We start from the raw sequence: 18,463 nt of genomic DNA, 5'->3' as shown, positions 1-18,463 counted from the left end.
TAAGCAATTACTTGGTCCACAGGAAACTTACTGGCTTCTTCCTGCTCCCTCCCCCCCAAAAAAGTCAGCACCTTTTGCATGGTCTGCTGGCAGACGGAGTCATCCCATTCACACCCCCTCCCCCCCCCCCCCAATATAAATATCAGTCATGCCCACCAACCTTCGAGATTAAAATGCGAAACAAGTAAGAGGTGTGCATGATAAACATCTCCGGAGGGCAGAATTTCGCCATCAAACACTTCTGTATTAGCTGCGTCAGGTTTGTCTCAATGCTCTGTATGGCACCATTAGGAAAGCCTTGCCAGGTAGCCTGGTAAATCAGACACTCGAAAGGCTTAGATTTATCATTGCTGAGCACCGCCATGAACCAAGAAAACGGTTAACCGAAGATTTAAGAGGGCAAAAATGGCGGTAAAAATAAGCTCCGTGCTTCAAATTGATTGTCCCCCTCATTCCCTGTAAATTGCTCACGCTTGGGTGCATATCAAACTCGTTTGGGCGGCTGGCAAATTAATCCAGTTTATGTATGAAATACGTACGAGTTTGTATTTGGAACATCTTGCAGAGAAATTGGTCAACATTTTAAGCAGCAGATGGTACCTCTAAAGGCAATCGAAAAGGAAGGAAGAATAAAGTGGCATCACACCCGCATGATACCAAGAAAAACAAAAGTAGCTAAATAAATATAAAGACTGGTACTTTTCTCGCAGAATTTTGTTATCAGGTAATTTGACTTAAAATCTGTTAATTTAAGTGCTCAAATCGTGATATTCATGTTGTGAGTTTAATTTAGAAGACCTTTCTTGAACTCTTCACCCCTGCATTTCGGGAGTGATGCAATTTAGTGGTCAAGTTTCCTCGGCAAAAAAGAAATACGTGGAATAAAATTCTCTACCAGGCCTTGCTGGCGTTTGCGCCAGGCTCTGCTTTCGGGGTGTGGTGGTGAGATCAAAAAATAGGAATGCGGGAAAACCTTGCATTTGGCACACAGCTGCCGATCGTGATGTATTTGTAAACAAACCAAACTTAATGCGTGCAAGCGGCTGGGATCGCTGAGGTTCTTGGGCTTGGAGGTACCTGGCGCCCTTGCTCTGTGCATACATAGACATGATTCAGAAGTAAGTGAGGCAGGACAAAGCCATAGGTGTCCAGGTTCTGTGGAGCCTCGTTTATGTTTGGTGGTTTCAAGTGAGCTAGGTTTTGGATGACATCTGAAGACCTCAGAAAGGGAAATAGGGGTTTGGCATGTGCGAATAGACATTGTCAGGCAGGAGTGAAAAATTCACATAAAATATGGGGAAAAGGAGTGAAAAATTCCTCCTCATAGGGCGTTGCTTTACACCCAAAGTCGGCAATTCTAGGACACTGGCGTGCTGTGTAATGAACAGAGCAACGCGTGTTGTAGGTGTGTGTGACTTTGTGCAGATTCGTATAGAACTACGAGCTGAATTGGGAGTACATGTGTAATGCATGTGCTTATTGTGCTTAATGCATGTGCATGTGTTTAGTACATGTGCTAATGGTAATGCACGTGCTTACTAAGTATACATTGGGCGTATGGTTAGACCTCAGCTTTCAGAGCTTTAGAGAACATGTGAAATAAACGTGAGTTGCCATCGAACACTGAGAACCAGGACATTCACCGATTCAATCATAAGCATCGTGATGCAATGGTCAATAGGAACAGATCAGACTTTTCCTACATGACTCATCATTGGAAACAGACTTCCATCATGTGATTTTTGCGTGGGCTGGCTGTTGCCTTATGGTGTATAAAGCACAAGCTGCATGCAGCTGCTTTATCAAAATGAAATCAATCTTAGAGCAAAATCCTTGTGTCTTGTTAAGCTGTTTTATTAATACTTATTGCACACCATTTTGTTGTCACCCTGGGTAGGCACAGCAGGCAATGGAGTAGAATACATCTCGCTTTGAAAATGTTTGTGATGCCGCTGACATGAAATGCGTTATATCTATGACAAGTGCTGCGATACCCACAAAAAATCATCTCACGCGAGATGTATTTGGATGTTATTGCGAAGAAACTTCTTGATATGGTTGTTTAACCCATCTTTTGATCTTGGCATGCCCCACCCAAGGCCTGTTGCCCGAGCACTCGAACAGTCATATGTCTTGCTCACATGTAAGTTATTTGCTCCTTAATGCCTTTTACAGCTGCAACATGTTGCTTAGGCTTGCCGCTTCAGCAATTTGTCTTTCAATAATTAGCAATTCTAAGGTCGGTGCTATAATCTGAACATGGACACCTGCGTTAATTGCATTGCCAAATTCATCGGAAACTTATTCAAATTAAGCTCAGTCGCATCTTAGTTTTTTACTATCAAAAACCCATGCCAGATTGCTTGTGTATATTTGTGTCGCAGTTTGTGTATTTGCTGTTCTTTTTAGTGTCGTAAATTATAGTAGTAAATGGCATATTTTGCTTTGATAAACTGGATTACGCAACTTCACGCCAAAATGTACGGGTCTCTGTGTTGAGAAAGTGCTTCTTAAAAGGTATGTTTCACTTTTGAAGATATGCAAGGCATCATCAGATATTATTAAATAAGCCCACTTATAACTATTGCCATATTTTTATGTGGAAAAGACTTTCCTAGACGGCGCAATTTTTGTACAGTTACTATGCTTTACAATACGTCGTGGCTTGATATTATCATTGTATCTCGCACAATAATGATTGAGGACCAATTGACGGTCGTTATATTTGGAAACCGAACTCACGACGCCAGATGCGAACGCCTCGACAATTATATTTTTATTGGCCTTGATCGCCACAAGGCTTATGGAATGGCAAGATTTGAATGTTATTATTATGACATCGTTTATGTCAAGGTGACTTTGAAAAATATCTCCCCGAAATACTTTTCCCATTTTAGCGGGAGTGTTGTTTCGAAACCAAAGGGGTTTAAGTCTTTTGAATTGCATGCTTGTGAAGAGCAACGAAATGTCTTCAAGATGGCTCTTTTGATTCAAAACCCCGTGTAAATGTGGAGCATCTAAGCCATGCGGACTATATGAAGACACCTTTGCACTGCATGCGATTCATTATTGCGCATCATTGTTGCAGAGAACGCAGAAGAGGAGGTGAAGAAGGCGATATTGCGCGACTATGACCGGACGAGTCGGCCGTTTCCCGTATATCCATCGTCACCGGTTGTCACTTATATAACCGTCATGCTGCGCAGCTTTGAAATCGTAAGTGCTGATGTATGTTGACGTATACACACAAGCAGGCACGCATGCGCGCTCTTTTCTCTGCAGTCTGTGAATATGAATAAGGTCAGCAGACTTACCAGTCTGATTACGAGTGAAGTCGCGAGACGAGCCAGTCTTGAAGGGATTGTCCAACACGCGGAGATATTTAAGAAAGCATTAGATATGATGAAATATGTTCACTTATAACTGTTGATATAATTTAAAGTGGAAGAGACTGGTCTAGACAACAAATATATCCTCAGTAACCATGCTCCTCAATAAATCATTAGTTGTTGGGGCCATGGAACGTTTGTATGACGTTGAGGTGCTGCCAAATTGGCCGTGCGGCATCGCCACCCTAACACGCACTTGTAGTGATCCAGTCTTTCAATAGGTGGTCGTGGCATTGCTGAGCCTTTACATAATTGCACAACACTTCCAATTGCACGTCAAAATGCACAACACAATTTCTCATTCTAGTGAATATGGTTCCCAATACGCCATTGTTTGATAACGACATTGTACGTTGCACATCATTAAGAACACATTGATCGCCATTATATCTGGATGACGTGCTCACGAACTCCAAATATGAACGACTTGACAGTTCTATTTTTCATGGCCTTGATCTTCTCGATGGTCCATGATATGCCACCCCGCCATGTTATAGACCAGTCATTATTAATTTTGTCTTTGTTACCCTATTGTATCAGTAATTCGCCTTTTTATTGACGAAGTGCCCGGCAGAATCTAAGGCTTGAGAATTGCTCCTCAAATTTTGTAGCTTACACGATTATGGCATATTTATTTCAAATGCCGTTTATGAAGATATCCTGCGACTCCTTCATCATTAGCATATTCTTAAGAGATCTATGAAACATACAAAGTGTCGCTGACACGTAATTTAAATACTTAAGAGAAATGAGTCGGTCGACTGGGGATAAATCAAAGCTTTAAACATTTGGTATTTTCCTTCCCATCTTTGTTAATTTTCGTTATATAGCTATATAGTTCGTTGTGTGCAGAAGCTAGTAGCCATCGTGTACAGAAATTCTTCATGGAGGGTCTTGAGCCTGCATGGCGGGAACGCGTACCAAAATGCAGAATGCATTTTACGGCGCTCGTTCCTTGGTTGCACAACAAAATTGGGAGCCTCTGTTTGTGAAGACGTATGTGCTGTATAGGCCACAAGTTCTGGATAGCGATGCATTTTTTGTTCGTCGTATATCCGTCTCATTACTTAAATATGTGTAAAACAGCTTATTTAATCCTTGACGGTGTTTCAGACGTAACAGATGGTTTTATCCATTCCTTGTTTTGAGGGTGGTAACCAGAACCTAAAGTTATTTAGGTCCTTGCATAGTTGACAAACACCTGAGCGATCCTGGTCAATGCAAAACACACCTTAATAAAAAAGAAGGCAATGAGATGGCCCGAAAATTTTACATGCGAATGCGCTACTGACAATTTCAGAGAGCGGTAAGTTGTTGAGTGCAGGAACAATGCGGTAAGTTTTTAGACGCAATTCGCGCTTCCTTATTGGTATCCGTTTGCACCATTGTTTGAAATTGGTTACTTCTGACATCACTGGATTACAACATGAACGGGCTGTGCTGTCAACGCGCTAAACAGTCACAAACATCAAATATTTCGTAAGCGCCCTGAGATTCACGTGCTTCACAACCTTGCTAGGATATATTCAAACTAGCCGTTGCTCCTCAATCTAGCGGGGCGAAAAGTTATATTTGTGTCGGCTGATTGTATGCAATGTTTCAGGACGAATTTCATTTGAGCAGCACTATCAACGCTTGGGTTGTAATGGTAAGTACCGTTGCTTTTCATTATAAATCTGGAATCACGGAGCTCGTGGGTGATGAATTTCCCCCCCCCCCCCCCCTCTCAGCGATCAGGATGGCGTGGTGGAAACGATTGCACCTTGCATTGTTATTTCCCGACCTTACATCTGCATGCAGACTAATGGAATGTGATTTTGTAAATAAAGGTTTCCTCTCACCCTCACTCGCACTCTTGCTCCTGCTTTTACTCTTGCTCTTACTCTTGCTCTCACTCTCACTCTCACCCCCCTGTCCACCAAAATGAATATCTTGCGTGATTTATTTTGATCATGATTTCGAATTTTATGTAATTCCACTTGCAATAGTTTATTTCTTTACCGTGTCATTATTTTCGATGCTCTTCTTTATTCTACTGCTTTATCTCATCACTTGTAACCATTGGTCGTGCGAGCTATCGCTACAGGAAGTCGCTAACCCCAGATTGGTTTGGTCTCTTGATTTCCTTGATTCTGTTAATGTACCGCGATGTCAGCAGTTTTCGTGGTGGGACGCTAGGAGGACGCTCACCTGTGCACTGCAGCCGCTGTTGGCATGGAACCGGGCGTGGTACTGCTCACACTGGTTGATTGAGCGACAATTTATTGTCAGCGACAGAGTTTGGGGCTGTTCGGACCACCGGGATGTTATTGCCAGTTTTCCAGGTCGTGGGCGCGAGGGCAGCAGTTCTACAGTTTTACATGCAAAGTATGGCTACTTGATTTCTTACCTGAATAAATAACCACCAGTCATACATTATCATTTGATGGATGACCTATATCTTATCAGTCACCAAAATCATTCGATAAATCTTCCTCTTTATCCCTCAATGTTTTCTGCCAGACCTGTTTTTTTCGCGCGGCTAGACGGAAAGGGTGGGTTGTTCGTATGGCAATCCAACGATCCCCTTCATGTTTCGCACACCACAGTATGCCCGACATGGTCAACCAAGCGGCATTGACAAAAAATGTAGCTTCTTTTGGCTTTATTATGTTTAGACTGGCCTTAATGTATTGATGTGTACACAACGTAATGTGAACAGAGTGGGCTGTACCATGCAGGTTTTTTAACAAAAGTCAAATGGAAAAAGTGTAACAAAATATGTCAACGGACAAAATTCAATGGGGAGAAAAGTCAAACCGACAAAAAGTCTGAATGAAATAAAATTCAAGACATTGTTGGGTTAAGTCAAGAGATTGAACATCGCCAGAGGTTAAGGCCAACTCGGATGTGTAAAAACGCCAACAGTCAAAATCATTTAAAACTGAAAAAAATCATCAGGAATTGACGCCTGGTATGAGAGGTGCATAAAGATGTGGCAATGGGAAAGTCAGATGGGACTACATGGGAATGAATAGGACGGACCAGATCAGACCAGAAGGGACCGGACGAGAAAAGAGGAGATGAGACGGGATCGGATAGAACCGGACGAGACTAAATGGGACCAAATGGGACGGGACCGTACCGAACCGGACGCCTCAAGGCGAGATTAGACCGAGTCGCACCAGATGAACCATTTGAAATATGACATGGTAAAGCACCAGTATAATATTTCTTCCCATGTCAGATTTCGTTTGCTGAAGAGGAGGGGACCCAGCGCGGATCCCTGGAGTGCGCCTGTGCTGTGTGGTAGTTCAGAGGAGACTTTCCAAGTACGAGTGCGCTCAGTGGGACCGACGCTTTGATGTGATACGGACGTAGGCGGAAAACCGAGAGGTACCCATACTGTGGGCGCCCAGCTTGTGGAGGAGGCTTAAGTGGTCTCTAGCATCGTAGAACTTGCTGGGATCTAGGAGGCAGAGTAGTGATATTTCTCCAGTCATTTCGGGACAGGATGTGGTGACACGCCTATTAGGTGTACTAAGGGAACGGTTTTTAAGAAGACAAAAAGTATGCATACGCACATGCAGCGCCCTGTAATCAATGTTGCATGGGTGGGATGAAGGCGCCTTACGCTTGGCACAGCAGGTCCCCCACAGTAAGGTCGGATGCCGCCCCCACCCAAGTATGTCGGCTACAGCCGGAGCGGCCGCTCGCCTTTACCCGCCAGGAGACTTGGTAGAACTCGGTAGAATAGCGTAGGCCGCGCTGATTGGTGGAGCCCGCCTCTAAATCGCTCTCCAGACCGGTAGAACGCGGGGCTACCGAGGGGGGCCCGGGCATATGGCTGCCCTGCCACGGACGTCCAGACGGCAATGCGACGAAATCAAACGCAGACAAATGCCACAGAGGTGAAAGCAGTGGCATGGAAAGGTCCTCACAAGATGCTCGCATTCAAGTTTCGGTTGCAGCACACTTAACGAACTTGGGTAACTTGGAATCGCAACGAATGAGAACAAGTGGAAATGCGCAACGTGGCGATGCAGCGATGCGGGGGCAGCGGCGGTGCACGCGCTCGAGTGGGGCTTTATTTAAACCCAAATGGGTTGTGGGATAAAACCAAATCCGAACGGCGGGATGCAGCCGCGCCAAAGCTCTAGCTGTAGGCAATTTAGTTGCGGATCTGTAGGTGCGAATATCAGATGTACGTTGTAAGGCCCCTGACTTATGGCAGGTCGAAGTATTGCCATGGCTGTCAGCAAAACCAATGCGTAGGAAACCGTTTAATCTGATAAAACAGCAGAGCGTCAGATAAAGCTATGCATATCTGAGATAGTTTCTTTGACAAGGAGGCAATTGAATTGACAATTGAATTGGCCCAGACAACTGAAACGGCCACGGCAGCCAGCCCGGCGTTTCAGTGATCGTGCTGACGCCGGCGGCGGCCACGCAGCCCCTCTGACTGTCAGCCTTGGCGTCGATGGCGCCCGCGTGCCGTGCGTCGCGTCACACATATCCCATACGCAGATTCAGAGTACCCTGTCGAAATTTAAGGGCCTTCTGGGGCGCGTGGCAGCCATCAATCATACCTGTTCGCCGCAGGTGGTCCAATAATTGAACTGTAGACTTCAGTTCGGCTTAACGGCTAAGTGGAATTGTGTTGGAGGTTTCACCGTTCGGTACTGGAGGCCCTGAGTGGCGGATAAACATTCATCATAAGTTCTCATGTTTCGGCTCATTGTCAGATTTCCCCGACCAACGCAAGAGACCCCCTTTCATTCGGGGTCCCGTCCCCGTTCCCGTCAAGCAAATCTTCCCCTGTCCGACTCCAAGCCCTTTGTTGACACAGGATACCTTGCGAGGCGCTGTCGCCCTGAACAATACAGGAGACCCGCATTGTTGCAGGGGCTCCGACCAATGCAAGTCATTGAACCGGCCTTGTTCCTGCGCGGGAAATGGGCCCCGAGGCTTAGACCGATAAGGGGCCGACTGTTTGGCGTTGGTGATCCCTAGTCAAAATAGAAGAGCGCCCCTTCTTAAGGGTCCTCCAATCGGTGCAGTAGACCCTCTGGCTTTAAGATCACAGCTATACGGGTGATGGTCCTTAAGATGGCCTTCAGCCAGTCCCCCCCCCCCCTCCCGGGTCCTTCAGCTTTACAATCGGGCTCTTGATTTTTGGGCTCGAGAGACCCCTCGGCCCCTCTTCGGGCCCTTTCAAAATGCCGCTTCAGGCCGACTCGGGGCCACTCGCCACCACAGGCTCTCTGTTAGGCACTGTGACTCCTGACCGACAAAGGAGTCCCTCTTTGTGTCAGTGACCCCGAACATTGCAAATCACGAAGCCCAGGCCTTGTTCCTGCTTGGGAAATGAGCCGCAAGGGCCCAGACGGACATGGAGCTGGCCGTTTGGCTCCTTGTCGAGGCCATATATGATAGGGCTAGAAAAGCATAATGAGAGGGTCCTTTGACTGACATCTCAGGCTTCAGCATTAATGGGGCGCCAGGTCCGTGTCCAATCAGGTCCTCGATCTTTGGTCCAGAGGAACCCTTCGGTTCCTCTTCGGACCTCCTCAAACAAAGCCCTTGACAAACTAAGGGCCCCTGACCGACAACGAGGCCCCATCCATTGTTTCAGGAACCTAGACCAATGTAAACCGTGGTCATCGGCCTTGCATTTGCTTGGCAAATAGGTCCACGGAGATCGCATTCACAGGGAGCCAACCGTTCGGTGCTCATGATCTTTGGCCGATTTAGACACCTGTATTGTCTCAGGGGATCCTCAAACGATGCAGGAGGACCACGGAGTGATATTTCACGTCAAGACCTCACGGGCCGCGATTCTTTATGCGACCTACAACCAGTCCTTCGGGTCGTTATTCCTCCCAACCGAGCCCCCGATCGTCGGTTTCGGTGCACCGCCCGGGCCCCTCTTCGGATCTCATCGAACACTGTCCTCGGTCGGCTTGGGCTCTTGCGAGCACAGGACCCTCTCTTGAGAGCTGTAGGCCTCTGACAGATAAAAGGGCCGACCACTGACGGGAAATGGGGACTCAGGCCCATACCGACACTCAACCGGCTGTGCGGTAGTGGTGGTGCCTGACCGACATATAAGCCCGTGCTGACTTAGGGGTCCTCGATCGGCGTAAAGGGCCTTTGACTGACATTTGAACGTTCATTCCCGCAGACCGGGCCCCCTAAGTAAGACTCCGACCAGACATTCGTGTCCTCAGACCTTCCAGCCGGGTTCTTGATTATTGGGCTCGTTGGACCCTCCATGCTATTCGAGGCTCCCCGAACACTGTATATGGCCGAATTGGGGCCCCATTGCCAAAACAGGGCCCTGCTGGCGCTGTGGGGCTCTTGTGGGCCCCGACCAATGTAAATCACTGGCTCCGGCTTTGTCCCTGCCTTGGAAATGGGCCTTCAGGTATATGCCGCCACGGAGCAGACTGTGTGTTACTGGTGGAGTCTGACAAACATAAAGGCTCTTTCTGACTCAAGGGCCATGATCAGCACGCAGGGCCCTCTGACTGGCATTGGAGTGCCCGGCCCTGTGGGCCGAGGACCCTTAATGCGACTTCCGGCCGGCCTTTCGGGCCCTTCTGGCCATCAAATGGGGCCCGTAATCGTAGGTCCCGAGGGGTCCGATATGCCCTCCTTCCCGCGTGCGCTACTGGCTGAGCTGAGTGTGTCGTAAAGCCCCAATGACACACACACACACACTGGCTGTAAACATGCTATCGCTGAGGTTATATGAATTAAGTAGCTATAGTGGCAAGGTCGTCTTGTCTAATGCGAATTGTATGTCGCTAAATATTACCTCCCGAGGATCGCAGCAATAACTATTTTCATGCAACATGCCACTAGCAAGCGAGAATTTCGCCTCCAACTTTAGTAGTCCTGAAATGCGGGTAAGGTGGCGCACAGCACTCTGATCTCTACACAGCGTGGAAACTTATTCTGGCTCCTAACTCATTATAGGGGCCTGGTGAGATGACCTGAGGCAACCTGACGAAAACAACAATCTACGCAGGCCGCCGGCGTTAGCCATCTCTAGTTCAGTTGCTCGGTTAAGTTCGGTTCCTTGCTGGCCATAAGAATGGGGTCGAGTGCAGTGGATTTTTGCTAGGCTTATTTATGAGATGTTCAGTTGTAATTAGAAACACTCATCAATAAAGTAAGGTAATTTCATGATTTGTCATTATGCACCACGTTTATGTAAGTTATGCCAGTTCATGGCTATCGTAGGAGCTGAAATCCGATGTAGAATTGTTGACATGCTATCGCCGACAGCATGGCTTGTACTGGCTAGTGGAAATGTGGCTCCCTGCGTGTGAATGTACTTGGCTGGCATTTGGCGGGCGCAGACAGCCAACTGGCAGGTTTAGTGCAGTCTAGTTCACATGACATGCTATATAACAAGTGAGACTGGTTCGCATGTGCCAGGTTGAGTGCGGTGGCCTAGGGCTGAGACTTCAGAGAACTGGTTGATATCAGGTTACAGGAAAGGCAGTTTGCTGCACTGCATTTGCTAGGCTCAAACTACAAACTTGCTAGAAAGCTTTGTCTCCCTATTTTCCATACCATAATATATATCAATAACTGAATCAGTATAGTCACATATATAAATATATATATATATATATATATATATATATATATATATATATACATATATATATATATACATATATATATATGCATATATATTTGTATATAAAGATAAACATATATAAATATAATATATATATATATATATATATATAATATAAATATATATAAATATAATAAACATATAAACATACATATATATTTGTATATAAAGATAAACATATATGAATGTATATATATATATATATATATATATATATATATATATATATATATATGCATGTATATATTTTTGTATGTGAACATGTATGTATATGTATTTGTACATAAATATGTATGTCTGAATCAGTTCTTTGGTTTCACAAGCAGCGTATGCTATAAGTCAAATGATTCAATGCAAGCAACGAGTATGAACTTTTAGTTGAACCAAACAATTGGAATGGCTATGACACATGAGCTGCATCGGACCTCACAAGTTGTGAGCGGGCCCCGAGCCGAATAAGAAAATGCGTCGAACACAACTCGGTGCAACAGCTTGTGCCGACCAACCCCTCAATGCCAAGCGAACTGAAGAGCGCTGCCGGTAAACTTCCGCACAGCAGACAGCGCAGATGCACTGGAACGTTAGGTATGCTCAAGCATATCACACTAACTTAACACTTTGTGGTCTTGTTACCAAAGGGCTCTACAACTCCAAACTCGTCAAAGAAGAAAACTGGTAGAATGACACTATGCTCAAAGTCACCATGCTCATTGACAAGAGCCATCGAGGACATCCCTGAGCACGCGATGAATTGACGCTAACTCACCCAAAACATATTTACAGACAGGTCGTTGGCAAGTAAAATGCTCGTTATCTATTCAAGAATGCGTATATACTGATGACGATATACCTTCCCCTCACTACATCTACCAACTTCGACTGCCCCTGGCTGTACAACAGGGAGTTCGTCCCGGAGGAGCATGTCCACACTGTGCCTGGACGTACATCCATATGAGGCTTGGACTGTCTTAAACTGTGTGCAAACGACGTGACAGGAAACTTCATCCACGTAGTTAACTGCTTCAACTACGAAACCACGGACGCTGTCGGCCGCAGACGTTGAGACTAAACCTGGCACATGAGAGAACTGAAGTTGTCCTTAAAGCAATCCTGCACCTGCACGTGCGCCAAATTTCTTAGCCAGTGCACATGCACATGCTTTCTGGCAGCCTCCTGAACGATTCCGCGAATTACAACTTACTAGCTTACTAGAAGGGCGTTATTGCGCGAGGCGCAATTTATTTTTATGCACCGTCCGGTTTTGAGGTATTTGCGATCGTACACTGAAGTTGTCTAGGTTTTGACTGGATGCATCAAAGAACATCGCTGGTAAACCAATGTCATTTGCGTCCTCCGTGATGCCCCTTGGAGCTATCAGCCACGTACCCAAATACAAATAAGGTTATTAGTATTGTGGCATCGAAATAAGCCAGTTTATGCACTGTGATGTACGGCACATAGTCAACTGAACGCGCTGACCTTTGCTGCATAACAGCAAGGTGTGCGCACACGCTCTTATCTACCAGTTTTTTTTTTTGCATTGCTGTGATTCGGGCCGCTTAATAGCCCCTCACACGTCTAAATAGCCACCGCACCCGACGTGGCATACGCGATACGTGAATTAGCCAATCCCGTTATGCCATTCGAAGGCGTAAAGCCAGCTGCATACACAAACGTTTGTAAGACCTACTGGGAATGTATGCTGTTGTCCCGGCAAAACTGTTTCTGCCGTCTTCAGCTAATTCCACGTCTGCCGCATGCCCAGTGATGCGCCTGAATGTCTCCTGCGCAGAGGACTTTTTCACTTTTTTCACGACCCGTTAGTGCGCCACCATGTTGTATTAGAGACTGCGTTCGAAAACCCAACACGCGCCGCTTTCCAGCCGTATGCTGGTGTCGACGTAGGTCTGGCGGTGTCGAACCGATAAGTGATTTATAGACGGTACGCGTGTCCGCGCAGTGCAGTTGGTTTCGCGTCGTCATCTGCCCTGGTTGCCGAGATCCGACATCGATCGTGAAAACGCCCGAAAACCGTCGCGTATGTGGTTTGCGCACGAGCGCGCATGCCCCCAGCTCGTATCGATTCGCGCTTTTGCCGGCACGATTACCCATTTCGTTCCGCGTTTAAATGTGTCGATCACGTTTTGCCGCGACCACCCGTTACCGAGTGACGAGCGGGGTTTCGCCGAGCGTTTCGGCTAAGTTTAGCAACTTGCAATTTCCGTGTTCCGGACACGGGCAACTTGTGCACCTGCCGACGGCGCCCCGCTGGTCAGATCACATCCAACTTTTGATATGTGATTTGATACAAAAATTCGATCCACCTGGCCTTGCCGCATCAAAATCTTACGCCAAAGTCTAGGGCATCATTGCGCGATGCGCAGCTTGTTTTTTTACGTACCGTGTGTTTTTTATCTTTGATCTTTTTCGTTCTTTTAATGATCTGACGCCTTAGTTGTCTCGTCTTTTGATTCTATCAAACACTTTTATGACAACTATGTGCACCTTGTATGTGCTCATTTTACGTAAAGTTGACCTAGCTATAATTCATTTACATTCGCCCCTGTCGAAGTTGTAAAGGTGCACTACGGCACGTCCCCGACACCAAAACTGGCCGTCACCTTATTCAGTGGTCTTTTTACTTGCCGACGGCGTTCGCTTGTCGTGCGTGGTCTCATATTTAATAAACCCTTACACGACGGCGGCCTCAGGGAAAACAATAGCAATGGTAAAAACTTCTCTTTGGAATGGAAGGCGAATACTGTTCCGCACAACATGTTCATATTTAGATTACCGTGGGCAACATTGTTGGTTAAGTGTGCACCGAAGGATTCCGTCCGCCTGTCCTCTGCCGAATCGGAAAAATTGAGAAAAAAAGGCACTAAGTGTCGTCTTACTCATACTCTGTCGGCTCCAACGGTAGGAAGCACTACACACCGATGTAAGGTACTTTCCGAAGTCTTCCTAGCACCGAAATTCCTTTTTCAGCATTTTTTCAAGCTGAAAGTCAATGATTGGGGCTCAAGTTTGCACATTTCTCAGTGAGCACTGGAACATACCTCCACTGAGTACTGGAACTTGCCTAATATGTGTGTTGATTTCTGCTGCAATTGCTGCACGTAAGTTGGCATCCACACTAACGGATTATCGGCAGTGTGAATTTGGCTGGATGCGTCTAAACTTTAGTTTGGCTGGATGCGTCAAAGAATATTGCTGGTGAAAACTTTCAGTCCCAGCCGTCAGCTCGTCACTGGCCATGCGCTGTCTAGAACGCTGCAGAATATAAATGCACGCTCACGAGCTCTTGTGCCTTAGTCGCATGGCCGTTTTTCCCCGTATTACCAGGGTTCCAGCTGCCTAATAGCCACTTGCATGTCTGAATATTCACCGCGTCTGAGTGTGACGTACGTGATATGTGCATTATCCAATCTAAATGTCATTCAAGGAGAGTTATCCAGATGCACACCGGATCGGTTCATTTTCTGTAGTCGCGGCGGAATTGTTTGCGCCCTGTTCAGTCGACGGCATGCCAGAAAAGGAGAGCGGCATTTTGCGCCGATGACAGCGGATACCTGTGCAGTGTCGGACGTTTGCGGTGATTGCGACAAACCATTGCGGAACGCTGAAATATTTTAAGTGGATGTTGATCACGATGAGCCGGGCTCTGTGCCAGTATCCTTTTCACGGTCCCGGCTTGCTGGGTTTAGATTCCAGCGTGTTATTTTCGAGATGGTGTTTGAAAAACCCGACATAGGTCGCTTCCCAATCGTCGGTCAGCGTCGCAGTGGGTCTGACGGTGTTGGGCTGTCTGGGTAATTTGTTGGCGCACACGCGCCTGCGCGGCACAATCGTCTTCTCGTCGCTATCTGCTCGGGCTGCCGAGATCCGGCACAAATCGTTAAAAAACGCCCGAAAACTGTCGCATCTGCGGCTTGCTCATGGGCGCGCGCGCGCCCCGGCTCGCGTCGATTAGCGCCTTAGCCTGTGCGATTGCCCGTTGCATTCCACGTCTAAATGTTCTGGTCCCGCTGCGACCGCCCGTCGCCAAGTGACGAGCCGGGTTTCCCCGAGCGTTTCGGCGATCTCGAGCAACCTGAGAATGTCTCGTTTCACGTGTTAAATCAATGGCGCACGCGTTCACGTGTGCCGGCCGCGCCCCGCCGGTCGGATCGCGTTTGAAGTTTGATACGCCAATGTGACCCACCTGACCTTGCCGCGCGTCAAATTTCACGCCCAAACTGCTGACAGCCTCATAGCTACGAACGCATTAAGGCATGACAGACGGACAGATTACTATGGCGTTCGAGTAATCAAGCCCGGTGCCGTACGCAGGAATCGCTCAGCACGTGCCGTTTCCAGTGGAGGTCTCCCCTGATTTGTGCACATCTAAAACAGGGATATTTTAGTTGAGGTTGCTCGATAGCCGTGCCGATGTCTTGCAAAACCATCAATGCCGCCATCTTCAAACTTGCAAGATGATACGCGACAGAAAAATTTGTCCGGACCCTGAAATGGTGGAAATAGACTGGAACCAGAAAAGAGCATCCATATGGATAAGGTGCTTCACTCAAAAATTAATCTGGGACGCAGATGAAAGTTTAACGCTTCCTTTGCAAAAAGTCACAGACTGTTGGAAAATATGTCCAACACAAAGAAATACGACACCTGGCAAATGTCGAAATCCCTCAAACGGAATGGAGGTTGATGAATGTCAGTCAACATATCAAAAAATCGAGTCAAGGCCATAAATAGGCTGCTACGTAATCAGAGGCCACCAATGTTAAATTCCTACTAGTCTAGCACAGTACTCTCAGTATCTGTAAGTGAAATCAATTTTAATGTTGATACCAAAGATAAGAAGGCAAGTGGCCCCAGTATAGAGCTTCGAGGCACACCACTCTCAAGCTTCACCTCCTCACACCACGAGTTCAATCCATTTATCACTTCTGTTCGCGTTTTACATCTTAGCTAGATGGTTATCCATTCCAAAAACTTCCACACATTACCACAATGCTTTAACTAAAGCAATGAATGCTTGTAAGACACTCTCAACATACTTTGCTACCCCTCCCTCTCCATCTAGCATAAACTAGTTCCTGTATCCATTTCATTAGCTCGACATCTAATGTCTTGAAACCATTTGACACATGACTCACCATAAAAACAGTTTAGGGTATTCCAAATTAAGTTATGCTTTCGGAGATGGTCCTGAATGTTTACTGTAATCAGTCCGTTACATATTTTGCGACCACAATCATTGACCACTTTTTCTAGCAACCTTCCAACTTCTTTAAAAACTGAAACAATTTTGAAACTACATTTGTTATTGGGTAAGCATGACTCGGAGAATTTCCCTGATCTAAAAACTGTTCTTAGTATATGAGTCAATATTCTTAGCTCTTAAACACATCCTTTGAACACTCTGGCACAAACTTTGCCCAGTCCTGCGGCTGTAATTGGCCTGGTTTCATTTAGCTGATCAATTATGGTGTCTTTGGTTATTGCGAAGTCATCAGTGTTGTCTTTAATTTTATAACCACCATGACACCTGAAATCTTGTAAATGCTCTTGAATGAAACTGATCAAAACTGCCTGCTAGGAGCACGTGAATAGCCAGCCAGTATCAGCCAGGATTAGCCGGCATAGCTAGGCTTTGGCCAAAGAGGGGGCCAAATCGTACCATTGGGGCCCTTACAGCCAAGCCCCCCTTCCCTTCATCGGTTAGGGGCCCTGTTTTGGGATTCAGAAAAAACGAACTTTTCTTTCTGAAGGCTGGATTTACTTGGCCTTTTCAAGCTTCGGGTTATATGTTGAATCATATCCCGTTTTTAATGGTTTCGAAGCCCTACGGGCATCTTAAACTGCCAAAATTTATTGGGCCCTTCGGTCCCAAGGGGGCCCCCGCGACCTTCAGGAGAGGAGGAAGACGCATAGCCCTGAAGCCCCCTTGGCTACGCCACTGCTAAGAGCCTTGACATCTTTTTGACTAATAACTATCTGACCACCCACCTCTAACAGTCTAATGCACCAGCTTTCAAAACTGTTGCAGACCTAAACAAGATCCTGTTGAAGCAGCGTTAGGGCTAAAATGAGATTTAGGTATTTTAAAAATTATTTGGGGCCGTTAATTTTTCACGTGGAGCAGCCCATGCTGTGTTTCGACAAAAATGGCCTAAATCCAGAGGAAAAGCATATTATGTGATATATTTGGTTAGCAGAAGCTGCCACATTGGGGGCCAAATTCACTTGCCCCGAAGCATCTTGCTTATGTCCTTGCCATGGTTTAGGGACTTGGCATCTTCATCTTTACGTCTCCGTTTAGGCTGAAATTAGTGGGAGGTAAATAACATTGCACCACATTATATTTGACACTACTTATCCAATTGTTTGCTAGTCAAATTTCACTACGCCTTTTGGCCAATTTCATGCTTATCTAATAACCAATTTACAAAAAAGAGCAAGAAAAAACGCTGAATCAACACGCTTAGCCTAGCGTATGATTGCAACGGAGATAGTTTAGGCCAAATAAATCTGGATTTTGAAAAGATTTTCGTCAGAAAACATAAGGTTTAGGTAAATGAGATACAATTTTTGCTGAATTTGATAGCGCAGGTTTCTAATTGTTCAAACTATTGGCCTCCCTATGCAACGAAATTGATGGTGGCCATGACCCATACCCTTAGATTTAAGATGTACTTGAACTGAAATTTTGGGTGCCATTTTGTTATCATGCCGGAGATGCACAGCGTAACATATATATTTTGCAGCCTGGTGTTAATACCTATATATGCTATGCGATTAATGTCAAAATCATCTTAATCTGAAATGCCTGCGTCTGAGCCTAGATACATGGAATATATCAGTCATGAGATCTTTACCCCATCTCCTTGACACATTATCTTGTCCCTTTGATCACCAAACCGTCACTGCACTGCCGTAACACTGAACAAAAATCGACGTGGAAGTAAGAAAAGCGCCTAGTGAGCATCTTCCAATGCAAACAGCGTCCCACATAGGCGTGCCCTGTATCCAACATATTCCACCCACGGGCACTCATGTGCCAGTGACTGACATATTTAACACAGCATGCAATGAGCTCACCCCACCCTGCTGGGAGACAGTTGCTCACCCTCGTTGTCTTCTACCACCCGCAGCCCACGCCTTGGCCGACACTGCCAGCAAGCACAGCGACCGTATGGAGCCGATTCACGCATCACAAAAATAGTGAACTGCGCCGTTAACATCTGTTTGGCACTGCCAGTACCAATTAGGTGCCGCTGTTGTCAAGCGAAACCCCAAGCGTACGTATTTTCAGCACGCGCTAAGCGGCGCGTAGAACTTCAAACATACACTTCGTGCTAAAACGTCGTGCGTATTCGCATGGAAACAAAAAGTATTGCTGTCCAGCGCCTTTGCAGCACCCCCGCATAGCTGCCTTTCA

The 18,463-nt window shown here is 46.2% G+C and overlaps 1 protein-coding gene across 1 annotated transcript in view; it reads left to right on the top strand.

Moving 5' to 3' along the window:
• The window catches only part of LOC119112402 (acetylcholine receptor subunit beta-type acr-2), a 79,053-nt gene that overhangs the window by 10,634 nt on the left and 49,956 nt on the right, over window positions 1–18,463 (top strand). The window contains exons 2-3 of the mRNA XM_037236584.1: window positions 3,089–3,216; window positions 4,993–5,037. Coding sequence (XP_037092479.1) covers window positions 3,089–3,216; window positions 4,993–5,037 — 173 coding nt within the window. The remainder of the gene's footprint in view (window positions 1–3,088; window positions 3,217–4,992; window positions 5,038–18,463) is intronic.

Source organism: Pollicipes pollicipes, unplaced genomic scaffold (assembly GCF_011947565.3).
Source record: "Pollicipes pollicipes isolate AB1234 unplaced genomic scaffold, Ppol_2.1 Scaffold_7261;HRSCAF=8764_pilon_pilon_pilon, whole genome shotgun sequence".
In the NCBI taxonomy this organism is placed as follows: Eukaryota; Metazoa; Arthropoda; class Thecostraca; order Pollicipedomorpha; family Pollicipedidae; genus Pollicipes; species Pollicipes pollicipes.
Note: the sequence above shows the minus strand (reverse complement) of the source record. Positions and strands in the feature narration are given on the sequence as shown.